We start from the raw sequence: 19,315 nt of genomic DNA, 5'->3' as shown, positions 1-19,315 counted from the left end.
CAATCTGCTTTTACACACAGTCATAGTACTGACCCTGTATTCATTCATTTCCAAATGGGCTAAATGGGACATTCTAGTTCAGCTTATGCATTGTCTAACTGTAGAGACATCTTGACCACTTTTTACTGCCTCACAGCCAGACAGGTTTCGGTTGAATGCAGTATAATGCTGTCACCTGTCAGGAAAAACCTGGCTCATTAAATCTGTAATTATACACAACGCTAGTTTGTATCATTTGCTGATGACAGTTGGGATTCTGCAAGAATGTTGGCCCCAGTCATCCAGGGTATCATCTGCAGCCCCTAGGAACTTAATAGGCACCTGTGATCTCTTTAGCTGGAAAGGCACACATCTGTGCTCTCCCATAGGCATTCACAATGGCAGCAAGAAGCAGATGGCCACACGCATGTGCTCGGAGGAGGGTGAGTGTACAGTCCTCACCTCCCCAGTGCCAGCGTGACACTACCACTGGAGTTGGTCTACAGCCTGCAGTTCCAAATGAGTGGGATAAAAAGGAAAAGGAAAATGGAAAATTGAAAAACAAGTCTTGAAGCAAACTGAAAGAAAACATTTGTAAATGGATGCCTGTGTTTTTATGCAACTACTGTTGTGCAGTCTTAGATGCAGTCCAAGATTTTATCTTGACTGAAATGTGAGAATGTTCCCTCTTAAACATTGCCCCCTCTGCCATGAGATGCGGTTGCCTGCTTTTGTTATGTCAGTAATTACACTCGGTTATTACTGCATGTGCTGCTCTGGAGGACCTGTGTGTGTTTCCTAGCCTCAGGCTCTGCCAGCCTCTCTGTTCACTATGGACAGTCCTCCTCCTGCTCGCTTGCTTGCAAAGCCCTGACATAGAGACCAGCGCAGGTCTGCTTCAAGGGGAACAGTGCTCACTCTCCTCAGCTTCCCTCATCCACACCCTTGTGGCATTTGATTTTCTTTAATAGGATACTTACAGGACACATAATAGGATACTTACAGGTGCATCTGTGATTTTTGTCATGGTGATTTACAGTGTTGGTTTTTTGCATGTACTGACTTGTGTACATTGTGCCTAAGAGAATGCATTTTCCTGTATGGACATGTTGCTGAAGACTGCACAGTTGTAGACAGTACTAGATGCTCTATGTTCTCAGTACCATCAATTAAAGGGCTGCTGACAGGATTATTAGGAGAGGTGGAAACCATTCTGCTATGTCATAAATGGTTTGGAAGGATCAGTAGGAGAAGATGATACAGCGATACAAGAGGCCAGGGGATCTAGGGGTGAAGGCAAAGTACAATTGTTGCCAGGAAGCTCTTGATTCAAGTCCCAGTCCTGCCACAGACTCAGGGCAGTGCCTCGAGCCAAATAGTGCATCTCATTGTGGTCCATCATCTGAATGAAACAGAAAGCTCCTGCTAACCTTGAGGCTGTAGGAACTACTGTTGGTGCCATTGTTTCATGTCACCCAGTCTCCCTCACTCCTTCTGGAAAACACTGCAAAATGACTTCAGTGATTTTTTAATTGCGCTATTTACCTTGCTATCCTACCCCACAATGGACCCACAGTGTATTTAAACTTAAATACTGAGCACCTGTACAGGGGAGCAAAGGCTCCTGGTCCTGCGGGGTTTGATTGAGACTGGGAGCTATGGAGACAAACGCCTAACGAAACAGTATTTTGTCCCTGCAAGAGGTGTTTTTAATAAACATTGGCCACTATTTTCAGCCACTGGAGTCGCAACCACTTTGCAAAAGTCTCATGGGTCCAACACACTAAGGTGTGTGTGCACACAAAAGCATGATCACTCGATCTCAGACAATTGCCCTCTCCTGGACTCGGGCCTTTTACCTGCTGGAGCTCACAACCCATTTTCACTGTCCAGTTTCCTGCACTACTTCCTTTGCACCACTTCTAAAGGAGCCTCAGCCTTCATGTCACCTGATACAGCAGCTGTAGTCCTTTGCTCAATTCTGCTATTGACTTGTAATGGGTCTTTCCCAGAGAGCTGAGACAGCTGAGCACATCCTCCCTGTGTCTAGGGAGCTTGTGGTTTGTAGTAGTCTTGGTCTTGGCATTCCGTACTTTGTGCTCTGCTACTGCTCTGTATCACAGGGGCGCTGTGCAACATAGTGGCTGTGTGCCACTGAACTGTTTTGCTTAGCGTGGTGAGAGATGATCCAGCATGTTTTTAATCAGGAGAGCATGCTGTGCAAAGATCTGGTGACAGCACAGCCTGTAGATAGATACCTCATACAACAGAGTATACCATGCTAATAGCAGAGTAAATCAAAAGCAGTACAGTGGACTTTAATCAAGGTCAAAGCAGAGGAAATCATGAAGATTAGCATAAAAGCAGGGTGTGTCCTGAAGGAAGTCACAGTGGCAAATTATGTGATAAAAAGTGCAAGTAGCTTGTGGGAGAACTTTGTGATGATGACCTGTCATAAGTGTCTTGATGTGACACAGGATTTGCAGCAGGACTTCCAATGGAATTCAGGTACTGCATATCCCCGCAAGAAGCTCATGGCAAACAGCTTTGACTGCATTTTACCCTGAAGCAGCTCTGCTCGTCCAGTGACATGTAGGCCCACAAATAATTTGTTTTTTCGTTGTTTTTGTTTGCTGATTTTTTAATGTTTTATGGTGCTGCTTATCGGTCTCAGAAAACAAAACTGCTGTGCTGCATTTTGTTACTCTCATAATCATTTGATTGACCTTTTGTAGTTTTTGTTCAATTTAATTTTTCCTTAGAAATGTTTTCCTTTGAAATACTATGATGATTTTTCTTCACTATTTTTACTATAGGAATGTGTTGTATTTGAACTGCTCGCTGTATAAATTGTCCCTTGGGGATGAATAAAGTATTTTGAATTGAATAGAATATTTGTTCTGTTCCTGTTGTGTGCATTTTAACTGGATACACATTTAAAATGTGTATTTTTCCTGGGGCCTTTTCTGAATCCCCACTTACTAAAGAGCACTATTTTATTTTAATCCAATGACTGTTTTCACATATTGACTTCATATCGCGTGAGAGATGCATTTGTAGACCAGCTGTGCTGTGTGAAATAAATACTGTGTGCAGCTGAACATGAGACTTGCAAAAGGTGTTTTGGATCACTGAGAGGACTGACAATAAAACATCCCATTTAAACAAGAGTACGGAAGGTTGGTTGTTTGCAATTGAATCTGGTTTCTGTTTCTGCATTTTCTTCACCTTTCGCCTGATTCATTTCCACGTGATCAAGTGCTTTGTGAACGCCAGTACCTTCACTTGTCCTCTGCTTGTTCTACTTCTTTCATTTCCAGTACAGGAGTCTCTCATTTGAGCCCTGGCGCTGTGCAATTAAGTGGCAGCTTACAAGTGTCATAAAGAACGTTCTTTCCCCCGAACACATCTCGATGGGCTTTTTCATTTCCAGATAAATGACACACATCTCTCACATGAAAGACAGCGAGACTCACTGAGATTTAAAAACTGGGATAAGAAAGGAGAGCGATAAAGAACAAAAAAAAATTCTAGCATCCTCGCATCTCAGAAAAAACGATACTTAAGCTAGAAGAGGCAACCCACACCCCCTGCATCACATCTCTGAACTCCATCTCAGAGCAGGAGAGAGAGAGAGGCAGAGGGAGAGAGAGAACAGAGATAATACCTCCTGAATGCATGATGAATTTAGTCGTCAGGTTCAGACTGACCGGAGGCCGGTTGTGGATGCTGCGCGAGTGAGCGGGGAAGAGACTGTGCGTTGAGGTGTTCCAGCATCCACTACTCCTGCAGCTCTCCCTTCGCCTTGCCCTCCTCCTCCTACAGAGAGGGAGCGAGAGAGAGAGAGGCACGCAACACAGAGAGAGAGAGGGAGAGAGGGGGGAAGAGAGAGAGAGAGAGACGCGAAGAAGAGAACAAGACGAGAAGAAAAAGAAGGAAGGAAAGGAAGCTCTTTTCTCTCTGCACCACGCCGCCAGAGCCCAGGGACGCAGGGTGCCCAGCTCGTGCCTTTTCGTTTTCCGAGGACGTCGCGTGCTGCCGGAGGAGCTCTCCCCACAGCGAGCTTCCGCGCCGCTTCCTCCCGCGCTCCCAGTAAGGAACTGCCGGTAGCCGTCGGCACGTGCCGGAGCGAGGATGCTCAACAACCTGACGGACTGCGAGGAGGGCGACGGGGGACCCAACAGCCAGGGTGAGTGGCGGAGCCTGCCCCGGGTTCGAGAGCGCGAGAGGGGCAGCCCGCGAGGCAGGCGGGGAGGGTGTGCTTTCTGCTCCCTGCTCCTGCTGCTGCTGCCTGTGGTGGTTCTCAGGTCTCCGCTGTGGCTGTTACTGCAAGGCTGCTGTGACAGGAATAATAATTGGGTTCCTTTTGTATGGGGGAACTTGAGGGCATTAAAGCAGGTATACAGGCGATCGCTGCAGCCTCGTGGGGCTCTGGACAGCAAGAGTCAAGCCACTGTAACTTAGCATCGGGCACATCAAAGGTATCTCTTCAGAGGGCATATTCGCCTGTCGACCTTTTTTTCATTTGTGTCTGTCCAGTTTTCATTGATTGAAGTACAGTACGTAACCATCTGGGCATCTATCTGCTTGTGAATTTTAATTTGCGTAGGAGCAGAGGAAAGGTCTGTGCCTATTACATATTGCAATGCTTGAGCTGCAAAGCATGCAGCGATGTTCGGAGCTGTTTCTGCTCTGGCATAACTGAGCGATCTTCCCTACAGGCACTCACATGCACACTTTGCCTCCACACACATGTGTCCATCCTGGCAGCTCCCCTTTGAAGCAGAATATCCCAGTTTCTGTATTGGCTTGGGTTTCATTCTTTCAGCTGCAAAAATAGGGATGTGAATATCTTTGGTGTGTGTTTTGAGTGCACTCACATGAAGCAGCAGCACTTTGATGCCAAGGGCACATACACATTGCATGCCCAGATATTAACGGGCAGTTTCTTTTAGCCCACAACAGAAACCCTGCAGAATGACAGGAATAGATGTGTTGCACCAATCTGGAAATTCAGCCATTATTGCCTGTACTGGAATATGTGCCACTGGTGATGTACAGCATTTTTTGTGGCATGTCCGTTTTAGGTTATATGAAAAGTATTTGGGGTTTCTGCTACCATGCTATGTGACTGAGCTTGGCATTGTGGATTTTTCTGTGTCTGCTTTGATCCATCGACATTTCTGCATAGCAGTGTTGAAACCAGTGTGTGCAATCTGTCCCCATGACTACAGAGACAGATATGTGTGTGCTCTACAGGAATGTGCTATCTGCTCTGCTAAATCTGTGAAGATATTAAAAAAAGATCTGACATCATTTGTAGCAACCCATTTCTTCCTGGGAACACTGATTCCCTGTGTACCATAATATTACTATGATCCACATTATTTCCTTGGGTTTTCTTTAAATGTTTTGTCAGATTGCACTTAATCCTCTCACTGCATGCTTCCATTTTGATTTCTTTATTTCTTCCTCCTTTTTTATAACCTGAATTCTGTGCTTAATTTTCAGTCGTTCTCTCAACGCAATTATTATCCCGCTCAGCATACATTTTTTGGGCTGTGATAGACATTCCTTTACCGTGCTCAAGTCCCCATGTAAAGAGGGTGTAGTGCTGTACATGGGTTGTGACAGGCAGAGTGCTCTGTCCAGGGAACTAAAGCCACCGGATGAGGAACGAGGATTCCTGTATATTGTCTGCCTGGCTGTCTATGAGAAAGCAAAGCCGCAGTGTAGGCTGCTGTCCTTGGTGCTGAAACAGTATAGAAACATTTGCTTGTTACAGACATATGATACTAAAAGGTGTCATTTATTTAAAGAGATGATTCACCAATTAATGCAGTGCTTCAATGCATATGACATTTCTGGCATTAATGCTAGTTTTGAATATTACTGCAAATTAAGATTTTCTACTACATTATATGTAGCCTTTTTGCTACTGTATATTATTGCATTGTGTTTGTTCAGATTTGTGGGTCAGAATATGTATTTCAAGCAACAGTAAAAAAAAATCATCCTTGGAATAAGAACACGGGGGTTTTGACGATTGAGGCCGGTATTTCCTTTTTTTACTCCTTGGAAAATCGTAGAAAAAAGGTTGTCAGGCGAGTAGCGCAGGTGGATGTTGGCGTGTTTGTGTCCGGCACAACGGCACAGTACCTGATTCTGAGCTGCCTGTACGGAGCGCGATCAGAAAGCACTGCAGGGCCCTCAGGTTCCTCAGAGATGCACGATCTCCACTCGGAAGGCTGGAGTGACAGGGAGACCCCAGTGCTGTGTTAGCGTGAGGAAAGCCTCCTATTGGCTGAAAGATAAAAAAAAGAATAAGCTATGTTCTAGTGAGGGGAGGGTATCACTCTGAAACCATGTCGCACCTGATTGTGGGGTAGGATGCTGTCCCATTGACCTGGGATACTTCACAGCCAGTTAGCAAATCAGACCCTTTGAGTTTGCAGCTTCTAGTAGAGATCTGGAATCTCAGTTTTAATTTTCATGGATACATTAAAGAATGATATTAAACGTAACATTTTGACATTTTGATCTTCCTTTCATTCGTATTTTTATTGTTGTTGTTAGTATTATCACTTTTACTGTAGTCATTATGGATTCCAGCAGCTGATGATGTTCTCGGGGTGATAAATTCATTCCCCGTCTCTTCTAGAGAGTTGTGGCATGTGATTTTGACAGGGTCAGCACAGGGTCAGCACAGGGTCAGCTAAGTGCCCCTGGAGGGTCATTACCCTGTGCATAAGACAACTCACACACCAGCTCTGACTGCTGTCTGCCTGTCAGTCGGTGCTGATGCTCCGTGCTGAGGGAGAAATGCTGTACGTACACACATGGTCTTCACTTCTATACCAGGAAATATTGCTGTACCGGGAGTACTGGGGGGGAGGTCAGTGGAATAAACTTCCCTCTGACTCAGCTGGCGTAATTCCAGACAACCTTGTTTTTTCTTGATGAACATCTCAGAGACAGTGAGCTAACAGTCACACACATAACAAACATAGGGATTATCCAAATGAAACCGCTGTGACCATTCCACAACCTTAAAAAAATGGAAACATCTAAAAAAAACTCCCACTGAGAAAGAGTCATTGTTGGTTAATTGACATATTTCCCCATGATTCATAGCAATCTCCACTTCCTAGTACTCTAGACATAGAGATAAATAAAAATCAGGACTTGCGTCTACTTTCCGGTCTTGAGACATTTCCCTGTTTTTCTATGATTGAGTCTGCACGTGTCTCAGGGGTGTCAAGCATGATAGTTTCAGTGACAGTGATGGTGAGTCGCCTTGGTTTCGTGTGCTGGGTCCTCTTGTGACTATGGAATACAGGACATGCAGCGCAGTCCTGCGTTTCCTTTAGTGAATAAATTTCCATGTTCTGTTGTGTCCAGTGCTGCTGCAAGACAACTTCCATCTGATCATAGTTATTGTACAAACAGGAGCAGAACGCCAAGGCTGACATCTGCTTGCTTTATCATATGCGGTACCGTACATTTCATTCATTATGAACTTCAAAGCTGAAGAACAAAAAGCTTATTAGCAAGTTGTGAAGACAAGAAGAAATTAAAAGAAGCTAAAAAATCAAAGGTACTCCCTTTCTGCAGGCCTTTGGGTACAGAACTGCTGACTCACGTCAAACTGTGCTGCTGCACCTTAACTCTTAATAAGAGGCCCTTCAATTACACTCACGTTCTTACAGAGCCAAGATAATTGGAAAAACAGATTTGCCAGAATTGCACAAACTCTCTTTGCTGTGACGGTTCATGCGGTTTGTGGTGTGTGGGTTTAACACGTGCATCTAAAACCTGGACTGGATCAAGCTGCTGTGCCGCGGGAGTCCTGTCGCTCCCCGATCGCTCCTGTCCTCTGAGGATGCAGGCAGTGCGCCGGGGTGGCGTGTGGTGGCGGTGTGTGGGGCTGCCTGTGCTGCACTGGGGGGGCCCGTGGACACCTGTTGCAGTGTCCCAGGGTTTAAGCAGAGGGGTCAGCGACTCCTTGTCTTTGCCACAGTCCCCCCCGTCACCCTCCAATCCCTCCAGACCTGTGCCCTACTCTCGCAAAGGCTTAACATGGGCTTAATGATGTTTTAGTTATGACTGACTGCATAATGCCTTAAAAACTCCCTGGGGCATTTTTCAAGAGAATGAAGTGTTTTTTTTTCTGTTCTCTGTTCTCTGCACCGAGAAATAGCGTCAGCAGAAACGTCTGTGTGAGTGCCAGGGAGCAGGGGCTGAATCGGTTACAGCCCAGAGGTGTGCCCACAGAGGAGGCTCCCTTCCGCCGCACATCCCCGTTCGCAAGCGACGCCTCCTTTTGTTCAGCCACATTCTTCCTGTCTGTCGGCACTTATTACCAGGAAGGAAACGAATACGATAATTATAATCATTAACACTTCAGCCACTGCTGCTTCTAGTATTATTATTATTATTAATTTAGCTGATGCCTTTATCCAAGGCAACTCGCAATCAATGAACTGTAAAATATTAGGAGGGCAAAATACATCATGTACAATTGTATGAACAAAAGGAATCAGTTCTTACTGTACAATTATATCACCTGGCGAAAACGGAAAAAAACCTGAAATCCCAGGCCCTGAAAGTGCCATCTGCTGTAAATGAAGTAAAATCAATACGAGGCCCAGAGATTACAAGAATCTTAAAGGCTAGGTCTTATAATATTCATACTCTTCAGCAGAATGCTATCCCATCTACACTGGGGTCTGCACTGGGGCGAGGCTGCTCCATACAGGCTGAGTGAGTGTGTAAGGAGTCTTCCTCCTGATCCTCCAGGAACAGGCAGTTTGGCACAACTGGTCCCAAGCATGAGTCTGAGAGGTGGGGGGAACCATGGAGAGTATTTGGAGGAAACCTGTGCAAATATGGGTAGAACACAGTTCCACCTAACACTAGCATCGAACCCAGGACCACAGAGCTATTGAGCAGCAGCACTAACTACCTTCTTTCAGTCTTATTATTAAGGCTATTAGTTTTGGTGGTGTCTATTTGCATATAAGTGTGTAATAGCCTCTGTACTAGTAATAATCGTCATAACAGCCACAAATAAAAAGTGCCAATATTAGATTCAGACTTTATGTGTCTAAAAATATGCCCATTAACTTTAATGTAACTGTAACAATATTGAAAATGTGTAATTGTAATATTGCACTTGTCAGGGCAAAGAAATCAGGGCAGGCGGTGTGTAATTAGCTGACGAGATTCCTGTGAATAAGTAAGAGGTGAGTAAGCGTTAAAATTGAGAAGAACCATGACTCAGCTTCGCTCCCTCCTGCAGCTTGGTACTAAAGGAATAGGTGAGTTTGGAAGGTCTTTGCTTTTCTGTTTTATTCATTTCCTGGATTTTTGCTTGTTTGTGCCGGGCCTGCACGTGGGAAGGGCCTTTCCCACACCTCTGTGCCGAGTGGGACGAAAGGTGTGTCCACAGCTGTGTGGCTTTAGGGGGTCACTTTGTTTGCCCTGGGCTCTGGTGTTGCCTAGCAACACTCGGTCCAGGCCTGCCCTCTAGATTAACCTTGTCTGCAAGGCAGCTACTGGATTCCCGGCTGTCGGGTTTGGGGCTGCGATTCATCTGCAGCTTTTCAGATGGCAGTCAAGCATTTGTAGTCGTGGTCTTTGTAGTATTAGTGTTCAACTCATTATCGGGGGGCCATTCTTGTGGGTGAGGGCCGTGGCAACGCAGAGCCTGCCCCGAAAGCGTGTGGAGGAAAGACGCAGGGAGTACACACCGGACAGGACACACAGACACACACACCTGCTCGCTACTGTAGCCAGAGGGTCTTCGGCAGGGGAGAGGAAGAAGGAACACCTGGGGAATGCCTATATTCCACACGGGAGGCTCCCGGTCCAGGACGTGAAAGCTGTAACCAGCAACATTCAGGTCACTTTTTAATCATATCGTTTGATTAACTGACATGGCCATTTGACTCCTTAAACATTTAGAGGAGATTAAAAAAGCAATGCTCTCTGTCTCCTAAACACAACTGAAGCTTTTTTTTTTCCCAGTATTGCTTCTCTGGGTCTGTTTTGCTGGTCAGTTTGGCACTGTGACGGCTGACAGCTGAACACCATGATGGGAATCCTGTCATTTACTCCTCCCTCTGTGCTTTTTATTTCTGTGTTTACAGTAAACAGTTTCAACTAAACCAACACTGCTTGCATATCGCACCGTTTTTAGGTTTATCGCTGTTCGTTTAAGATGCTCATAGTCTCTGTCCCCAGGTGGTTTGCTGTAAGTATAAACTTGCACGGATGAGCTTTGTGTGGAAATGGTGACAGAATGACTGTGGACACAGACCGGGGCTGACAGATGGTAACAACGGCTGACTTCAGCCCAGACACTAACATGACAGCAGCCTTATAGTCATAAAACATTTTCAGTCACTCTAGGCTTAAAGCACCTTGAAAGTCAGGAACAAAAATAGTTCCCCATCTTCCAAGATGCTAAATACTGTTTTAACAGATACAATTTCCTTTGAAATAACGGAGCTGAAAGTTTTCCAATCGCAGGCAGGCATTACACAGATGATACGCTGACAGCGTGAGAGAGACGATTCGCCCAGTGGTGCCAGAGCACTCCAAAAAATAAATAAGATCCGGATTAAAGTTGGTGGCGAACACCATGATGGCTTCAGAGAATTTGCTTCAGTTTTTTAGTCTCCCTGTGAATACCAGGACTTTTGTGACCAGGATTATCCACCTGACTACCACAGATTTCCAGGCCCGAGATGCACAGGGGCTATGCAGCTTTTTCTTTCAGGGGTTCTGTTTTAAATTTGAAGAAGCGCCGCTTTAAAACAGAAGGCAAAGGTTTTGCGGGAGAGAGACAAAAACTGGTGCCTTGAGGTGGAACTGATGTTAACGGCCCAGTGGTCTAATGGACAAGCTGCTGAAATATGCAGCTCACTTACCTTTGCTTTTAATTTAAACTTAGGGTTGATTAAAGTTATGCTCTGGTAGCCTGGTAGGTAATTATTTTTTTTCCAACGAAAAGGAAAGACAAAGGTGGAATGGAGAACAGCTTCCTTTGGCAAGGGGAGTTTAAAAAAACTGTTCGGAGAGACGTATTAAAAAAGAGGAAATTGAGAGAAATGGAGTTAGTGATTTCTTCATCTGAGTGTGTCCCAGCAGATGAGGTCCTGTACAGTGGAGGCTTTCTGAGTCATCAGTGAAGCGGACGTTGCTGAGCTGAAGAGAGAAATAGATGAGTTTGCAATGAAAGAGATGATGGAGGAGGTAGATCGGAGAGGGGGTAAGAAATTCACTCATTGGAAGATGACACTTGTTGAACAGACAGGGATTTCTTTTGTAATGTTCCTAGGGATAATTGACATCCCTTTATTAAAGGTCTTTTTATTTCCCTTTTGGGCTGGGCAGCTGGAATTGCTCACTGAAAGATCTTCATTTCCCCCGTCTGAAAATAGGCTGGCTTTCAGTGTGGTTTACCTGGAAGAACAATTAACTTTATGATTCAGCTTCTGAATAATGTCAGTCCTCTATCTGAATCGCTACATTTCCAGCCCATTTCTGAGTGTGCTGCACATTTTGCTACTTGTGGTCATGCGTGCTTCATGATCCATTTTAAGATCACTTTCAGTACTTTTAGGCAATTTCCACCTGGAATGATGTCCCTGTTATTTTGGAATACAAGTGTAGACAGGAGAGGCCTGGTTTAGAGCTTAGATTGAAGTTAATGAGATAAAATAAAAAACAAGAGAATGATTTACATATTCTATCCACTGACCCTGAGGGTCACAGGCATGGAGTGTTGTAGTGATTTAAAATGTCAAGAGTGACTGATTAAACCTTTATTCGCAATTCAATTACCATATCTCCATTATGAGTGCATCTCATAAGTCTTCAGAATAGATGGCCTCTGTATTTTCTTTACCACCTCCAGTATTACCAGTTACCAGTGAGCTTCCTTTCTCAGGACAGCGCCTGTATTCTGCTGGCAGTGACTCTCAGGGATGCAAGACTCCTTTCAGGGAAGGGCAAAGACTCCTTCTGCCACCTGGCGTTTCTGAAGTCCCTGTCATGCCGCAGAGATGGGGGGATCCATGGGGCATCTCTGCTCCCCCCCAGCTCCTTCCCAATTCTCCGACTGAATCGGTGGAGATTTGAACGGACGAATTCTGCAGCAGTGCTGTGACAGATGTGAGAGGGTGGCTTCTACCACCAGCTGCTTGTCTATGCGGTCGTGGATTTGGCTGCCTGTGTATTCCATCCCCGCACTCACACTCTCACCTGTAGTCCAGGAGCCAAGTGCCTGGCTTCCCATCCCAGTCCATTTTGAAACGGATGACTGGTTAGTTGCTTGATTGCACCCACTGTGGAACAGACAACATACCGAAATGCCTTACTCCAGAATGGATTGGATGCTTCAGTATTTGACTGCCTCGGGTCTAAATCGGAGGCCGTATAAACCCCACACCTTATGGAGCACCGGAGAGGAGCAGAGCATGCGTGCTGATCAGAGCCGGCCTGTGTGTGACAGCCACCTCCAGCAGAGAAACCGCGCAAGCGGAGCACGAAATACCATTATTACAGGTCCCCTTCTATCGGTTCGTTTAGGGGGGGGTCTTATGATTGCCTGTGTGCTAAGAAATGAAAGTTAATTTAATGCATCTGATCCTTTTAAATTACATCTCAAGGAAGGAGGGAGTCATTTTCATTTTTTTAAATTAAATTTCACAATGCTGGCGCTGTTTGATGCAGAAAATATAAGGGGGCCACTTTTCTTCTGCTCAGTTGGCTGCTACTGGAAGTGTGACCTCTTTGTGACCCTACAGTCATTAAGACACTTTTGGCTTACGTACAGGGTGAGGCTGCCCCTCCAGTTCCACAGTATACCTGATGAGCGCAGCCAAGCGCACTGAGTTGGGGTGTTGTAGTCCTTGTTGGGTGTACATTGAGAATTTCTTTTAGAATTAATAACTGCTTGGGTTAAAACTGGTTGACTATGCTAAGAAAGAGCTCAACTAAATAATTAAGTTGAAATGGAATATTAACCTGAGAATCCTGATGCTCTTGGTCGGTCTTGATATTACTCAGAGAATGTAATATATTCCTTATATAATAATATAACGAGATGATCAATTACTGATGCAGAACTAGGTTTGTGCAGGTGTCTAGTGTGGCTTTCTGAACTTAACTTGACTGACCCTTCTTATTTGTTTTATTAAAAGGCTTCTGATGACTCTAACTAATCTCATCTTAAACACCTTTTATTGAGACTGAAAAGCCTATTTTTACTAAATTGGCAGTCTATCCAAAGAAGGTGATCATACTGTATATAGACCAATGTATATCGGTTTGCACTTGAGTCGGACACACAGTGAGAATGAGAACTGTTCTTCCATTGTGTTGTCCTCAGAACAGATATAAAAAAATATCTGAAACTGAAAAGAAAAAGCTTCATATACTCAAAAAAGTAAATGCAAGCCCAAATTTAGAGTTTTTTATATTTTTTAGAAGTGTAAACCTCAATTAAAAATACAGTAAAGCTGACAACTGAACTGTGCGTTTCATGCATAGATTTTCCCTCTCTTACTTCAGTATATTCAGATGATTTTCTCCGTAGTTCTTGTCATCTTTGGTGGGTATGCTTTCAATATGTGAATGTAATTATTTTGAGCTGATGAGACAGGATTCTGCACGGCTCTCATAGCAGTGAAGACGACAATGTAGAAAAAAGAAAGCAACCTCAACATCCAAAAAAATAGCCACTTACATCATCTTGTTTACTAAAACATTTTTCTTTTTTTTTTTAGATGGTAGAAAATAGACAGGGGGCATCAATTGCTCATGCAAGGAAGATAATGCAGGTCTCCATGGTTACAAACCGAAGTGATAGGTCCATAGGATACATTGCCCTAGTAACCCTCTTCGAGATATAAACTTCAGAAGTGTAGCAAGACTTTCTATAAATATCCCCCTTTCAGTCGATTTAACCAGCAAAGAAAAAGTGCACCAGCAATAATAATACATTTGGTACACTTTGCTTTTCTCTTTAGACACGCGCAGTGTTTGCTGTGGTTCTGAGGCCGATACTCATCTCTGCCCTTTCGCTGCTCGGTCTTCTCTCTCTCTCCTGGGCTGTAGTGGGCTTCTGGGCTGACATTGAGGACATGGCTCCTGATACTTCCTGGCTGTCTCAGGACTCGTGCTGCCATATCTGTTCTGCTGTGCAGTGGGGCTGCCGCGCGTCACCCCTGCGCAAACCGCACCGGATTGGTGGATGAGGTAGTTGTAGTAGTAATAATAATAAATAAATCTTATACAGCATCTGGAAATGCTCTCAGTAGTAGGTTCATTAAAATGACCTGCACCCTGCACTACGGGGCGAAGCTAACAACAGTGGTTCCAGACTCTCATCGCGACTTAAGCAAGTCGTGATGAATCCTCCTGTGTGGTGTTAACCGTGCAGCGTTTGTTAGCATGTGCTCTTCCTCGTGCGGAGTGATCTTGGAGGTGTGGTGGGTGGACGGGGAGTATCCGAGAATGTGTGGGAGGCTCGGGGGCCAGAGAAGAGTACTGTGTACACAGTCGATAAGGAGTCGGTACTTACTGAGCGTATTTAAGCACATAGGGAAGCATTTCTGTTTTCAGAGGGTGAGAAGGTGGAATTGGAGCACGAAGAGGAAATCCAACTACTCCGACTAAGCTAATCCTGAGGAAATGGTTCTGTGGTGCCCGAGGCTGGGAAACACCGGGAAGCAGGGTGGTCACACCCAGGGAGAGCCTGTTGTTCATCCTTTGGGATAAAGGTCCATCTTTGGTGGCTAAAATGGTTTGCGCTCACTAACTGATGTTTTCCAGTGGCATAGTGATTCGCTGTTTCTCCTTTGTTGTTTGTAGAGTTTCCTTTTTTTTAATATTGTGTAGGAAGAGCTTAGACACGTGGAGCTTAGTCCAGGTGTATGATGTTTATGTAGGCAGTGACCTTTTCAGAAAAAGAAACATTTACGATATAAGTAAAAACAAACTCTAGATCTTATTCTGGGGTGCTGATTCACTCTTCCGAGCCCGTTGCTATCTCCTGGCTACATGAAACAAGCACTTGTTCCTGTTCCCAGTTCAAATGGACTTTCCTGTGTCTTCCCTCTCTCCGTCTCTCACTTTTCCTGATGCCAGTGGCAGGTGTCTGCTTTCCCTCTTTCAGGAAAGTTCCGATGCCAAACTCTTTAACACAATAATGCCTTCTGCTTAAATGGACGGCTCCTCATCCCCTCCTGGTTCTTCCCCCCCACAGCATTGGGCATCCCTTCCTGCTGGGCACCTCCCCCGTGACCTTTGCCCTGTCTCGTAGGGTCAGACTGTGGGAGCTTCCCCGGCTCTCCCGGCTCCTCCGCTCTTGGTGTCGCCCCATCGTGCAGCGTCTTGCAGCGTTCTTCAGCAGCCGGAAGATGTTTCGACTGGATTGCTCTCATGGCAATGGACTGGGCACTTTATGTGCTGTCTGTATTCCAGAGCAATCATGCTCAAAGTTCCGCGCTACCATTCCAGAGGAGCGGAGAGGCAGGCTAAGGCGGACGCGTGCTTCCTGGAAGGTTGTTGTCTGACCTTGAGCGCTGTACGGTGATTTGCAGCGCCGATGGTGAAAAAGGCACCTTCCCGTCGGCGTGCTTTCCTGAGCTCCCCGTGAGCCGGGAGACAATGTGTGAACACGGAGTGTCTCTTTGTCGTTTCGCAAGGCTGCTAATAAACCGAACAGGCCGTCTGCTCCTGTTCTCATTAAAGAGTTTCGACCTTCAAAGTGCTGCTGGCCTGTGGATTTGCCCTGTGTGGGCCATGTTGGCAAGGTTTGGGGGTCAAGCTGAGGATGGCAGTCTGTTTGAGGGGTGTGTACAGTTTCACCCGAGATCCACAGCACTAGGCATGTGTCTGGTGCTCACAGTGTGCTGCTCACAGTAGATGAACACATCCTTGCTTTTCTCTTGTTGTTGCGCACAGATGTTTCTCTAACAGCGAAGAGACTTCCACAGCTATCCTCAGAGCCATATGATGCACAGCATGTTGACTTGCAAGCATGTCAAAACAGCAATCTAATCCAAAGAAAAACGGAGAGCTGGAGGTCTTTTGATAAGACAGTTTTATTGCTCTTTTTTTTTGGCGAGGAGTTGATTTTGAAAGAAAAAAGACTGCATTGTATCATTAGAGATACATTACAGAATACAATGTCCAAAAAAAACTAACTTTAGGAATAATAAGCAAGATGATGTGACATATGATTTTTGAAAGGGGGGAGGCTCTTTTTCCCCTGATGTAGTCTAATCTGCCATCCAGATGTGTTCATCTCATCAGTGCTCCATTTGTAAATAAATCTTTCCATTTGTATAATTGCCCGACAGCAGTAAAAGCTTATCGCCACAGTCATAATTTCTCTGAGAGAAAGCAAAAAACAAATGTGAGGTTGTGGCAACTGTTGATCCAGTTTGCTAAACCTTAGAAGGCCCAGCCCGTCTCTCTCTCACTCACCTCATCACAGCTCCATTATTAGCATTATCTGTCCGTTGGTTGGGTGCTGGAACAAGCTTTGCATGCAGAACTGTGGCAAGAGGTTTTCTTAGTAGTGTTTCTGTACCAAAGGCAGTAAGAGCTCTTGGAGAGGGACAGCATGCTTGCACTCTGCTGCAAAGCAGACAATTAGGCCCGTGTCTAAGAAACTAACCTGCTCCCTGCATAGCTGCGCGTTTCCTGTAAGTTCTAGATTTCCGGATGGCCGACAGCTGCTTGAGTGGAGCTCATGCCTTGGCAGGCTGGACAAAATTTAAACATGGCACTGGTCAAGGGCAAACATCTGTTGTTTCCCTTGTGTTCATCATGCACTTTATTTTCCATCCATTGTTGAACTAAATCCCCAAGTGCCAGCCATCACTGAAGTCTCCTTGATATCCGGTCTAGCTAGGTTAGTGTGAGCCGAATGGCTTATACTGAACTTCCTTCTTTATAGGGTGGTATGGTAGTCTGGCAGTGCTGCCTCTGAGTTCTTAGATCCTAGGTTTGATGTCATCCTGGGCTCCCTGTATGTGGAGTTTGCATATTCCACCCTGGCCTGAGGGGTCCATTGCCTGGGTGCTCAGGTTTCCTTCCACAGTGGCAGTGGGCCTTCTCAGTGATCACAGTGATGCTGTGCCTTTTCAGGTAGGACGATGGCATCAGGCCATCATGCATTGCTTGGTGAACGTTATGGAACATAGCTGCAGGATTTTACTGTATGGGTGTCCGTGCTTTAACTGGCAGGACAAAATGGGCATCAGTTATTTGGGAGGTTCACCTTTTGTGCTTGCTATTGAACGATTCACTGCAGCGAAGCCTTTCAGTCAGCGAAGTGCTGGTTATCATTAGAGGCTAACTGTGGTGTTCATTCAGACCACACAATAGGTCTCACCTTCCTCCGCCGAGTGCTTTTGCTCCAGGTTAAAGAGGCCAAAAAAAGAAAGAACAAAATCAGTGAAGTCATGTGAACAGTGGACACGGGAGGTGGTTTTTCTGAGCGCCAAAAAGCCGTCCCTTCCAGCGCCCGTCTCTCCTGCCTCTGGCGGCCTGCAGTGCGTGGGCAGTGTGCGAGTTAGAGGCTGATCTATTTTGAGTTCTTATCTTCTTCTTTTATTAAATACAAAGGGATGAACCCCTGTGGACAGCTGTTATGCAGAGCTGCACGAGATTACCTTATTTAAGCCTCCAAGACGCAAGAGGCAGCCTGACAATGCCCAGACTCCCAGGTTCAGGTCTGATTTCGCCCTCTGTTCCAAATCCAATTGATTTTCCCAACACAAGGATGCCATCCCACAACGCCCACCCCCTCCCCGCCTAACACAGACGCACATGTGAGGAGCGTTATCAACAAGATGTATCAAATAATGCATCTTGCAATATCAGCGCAAGCTCTCATTAGCAATTCAATGGCTTCCATCTGGGGAGTTTCAATAACGTTCAGTGTTCTTCTGGCGTTACCCTTCCTCTAAGAAATACTTATTTTTAACAAAAACGATCCTCCCTTTTCTTTTCATCTGCTTTTGTTCTTTATTGCCCCCCTGCATCCATCGCTTCGCTCTCTCTCCGGGTCTACCAGTGTGAATGGCTCTGAGGATCTGATTGGGCTCATTGCTGTTCTTGTGAGCTTTACAGACCTCTTTGGTCTCTCTGGAGGCTCAGTGGTGTTTTAATTGAGTCTTGTTAGGTACGGTGTCTTCCAGCAAAACCCAGGTGAAGGAAAAATAAAGGAACGGTGAATCAGTTTCACACGCAGACAGGAGGACAGAACTTGACAGGTTTCCCCTACCTTCGTAATTCTTTGTGGTTTTAGCCTGAATTCCCATATACCCCTTCTGTTTACTTGCCTGAAGCGATGAACTGCCTGATGAACCTCAACACACAGACCATAAGCCCGATGTTTGCAAGGACAGGCCTGTAAGTACTCTCTGTAGCACAAGGGGAAGGCCGGGCCGTCTGTGCATCAGTCCTGGTTCTGCTGGAGATGTGCAGAGGTAACCTGTGAAAGGCACTGCGTTTCGGAGGGTTGGTGGAGTGGATGGAGGAGAGTGTGGGGCTGTGTGACGCATGAAAGTGCATTAATCTCATAATGGCTTAGTGTCGGTTTATTATGTCATTAGATGGTGCTGTTGGTATTACATAAGAACCCCCTTTTAATACCCGATGTGGGGTTTTAAAGGCTTCCTGCGATCCCTGCTGATGTTTTTCCAGTTGATTTACAGCTTTGCTAAATGATAATTGCAAGAGATAATTGCAATTGCTGTTTCTTGCTGGATGGGGCTGAGCATGGGCCGTTTCACTGCCTCTCGGTGAGAACAGGTCAGGGCAGGTTACAGCACTCTGATGTGCTTTACAGTTAGTCTTATGAAGGCATGATGTATTAGGAGAAATGGGGGCTTAGCCCAGCACACTGCAGACCTGCTCTGTGACGACTTACACTATCATGGAGCTTAAGCCCAGTACTAAGAAAGAAATACCAATTGCTAAGCTACTCAGACTCTCTAGTTTCCTGTATTGTTTTTTTTATCTTAGCATTGAACCTTTCTGCTACATTGCATTTAACATTGAAGTCCACAAGCTTTGTGTCCACAGTGATTTAATGACTATGGCGCACTGTCCCTCTGCACTGCAGTCATACACTCTAGCACTGAAGTTACTGAAACTCACTGCAGCCCTGCGTAGTAACACTGAGCAACTGTACTGATCACAACGTAGCTCTTACGCTGACCATAGTTCCTCATTATAGACCGTTATGTGAGGAGCAACTGTTTCCTACTTTGGTTCACAGACCTCGTCGGATTGTGTTGCTGAAGTG

At 45.4% G+C, this 19,315-nt stretch overlaps 1 protein-coding gene across 6 annotated transcripts in view; it reads left to right on the top strand.

The window, feature by feature from the left end:
- slc12a5a (solute carrier family 12 member 5a) overlaps positions 1–19,315 on the top strand; it is a 183,487-nt gene that overhangs the window by 64,863 nt on the left and 99,309 nt on the right. For 2 of the 6 annotated variants that reach the window (XM_088607694.1, XM_088607693.1), the window contains exon 1: positions 3,624–4,168. The exons of the other annotated variants lie outside the window; for them this stretch is intronic. In XM_088607694.1, coding sequence (XP_088463820.1) covers positions 4,114–4,168 — 55 coding nt within the window. In that variant the 5' untranslated portion in view covers positions 3,624–4,113. Of the gene's footprint in view, positions 1–3,623; positions 4,169–19,315 lie in introns of those variants that run through there. 6 annotated transcript variants of the gene reach the window in all.

The sequence above is a fragment of the Lepisosteus platostomus genome, chromosome 15 (genome assembly GCF_059453375.1).
Source record: "Lepisosteus platostomus isolate fLepPlt1 chromosome 15, fLepPlt1.hap1, whole genome shotgun sequence".
NCBI lineage: Eukaryota > Metazoa > Chordata > Actinopteri > Semionotiformes > Lepisosteidae > Lepisosteus > Lepisosteus platostomus.
The sequence above is the reverse complement of the archived record's forward strand: the minus strand, read 5'-3'. Positions and strand labels throughout refer to the sequence as shown.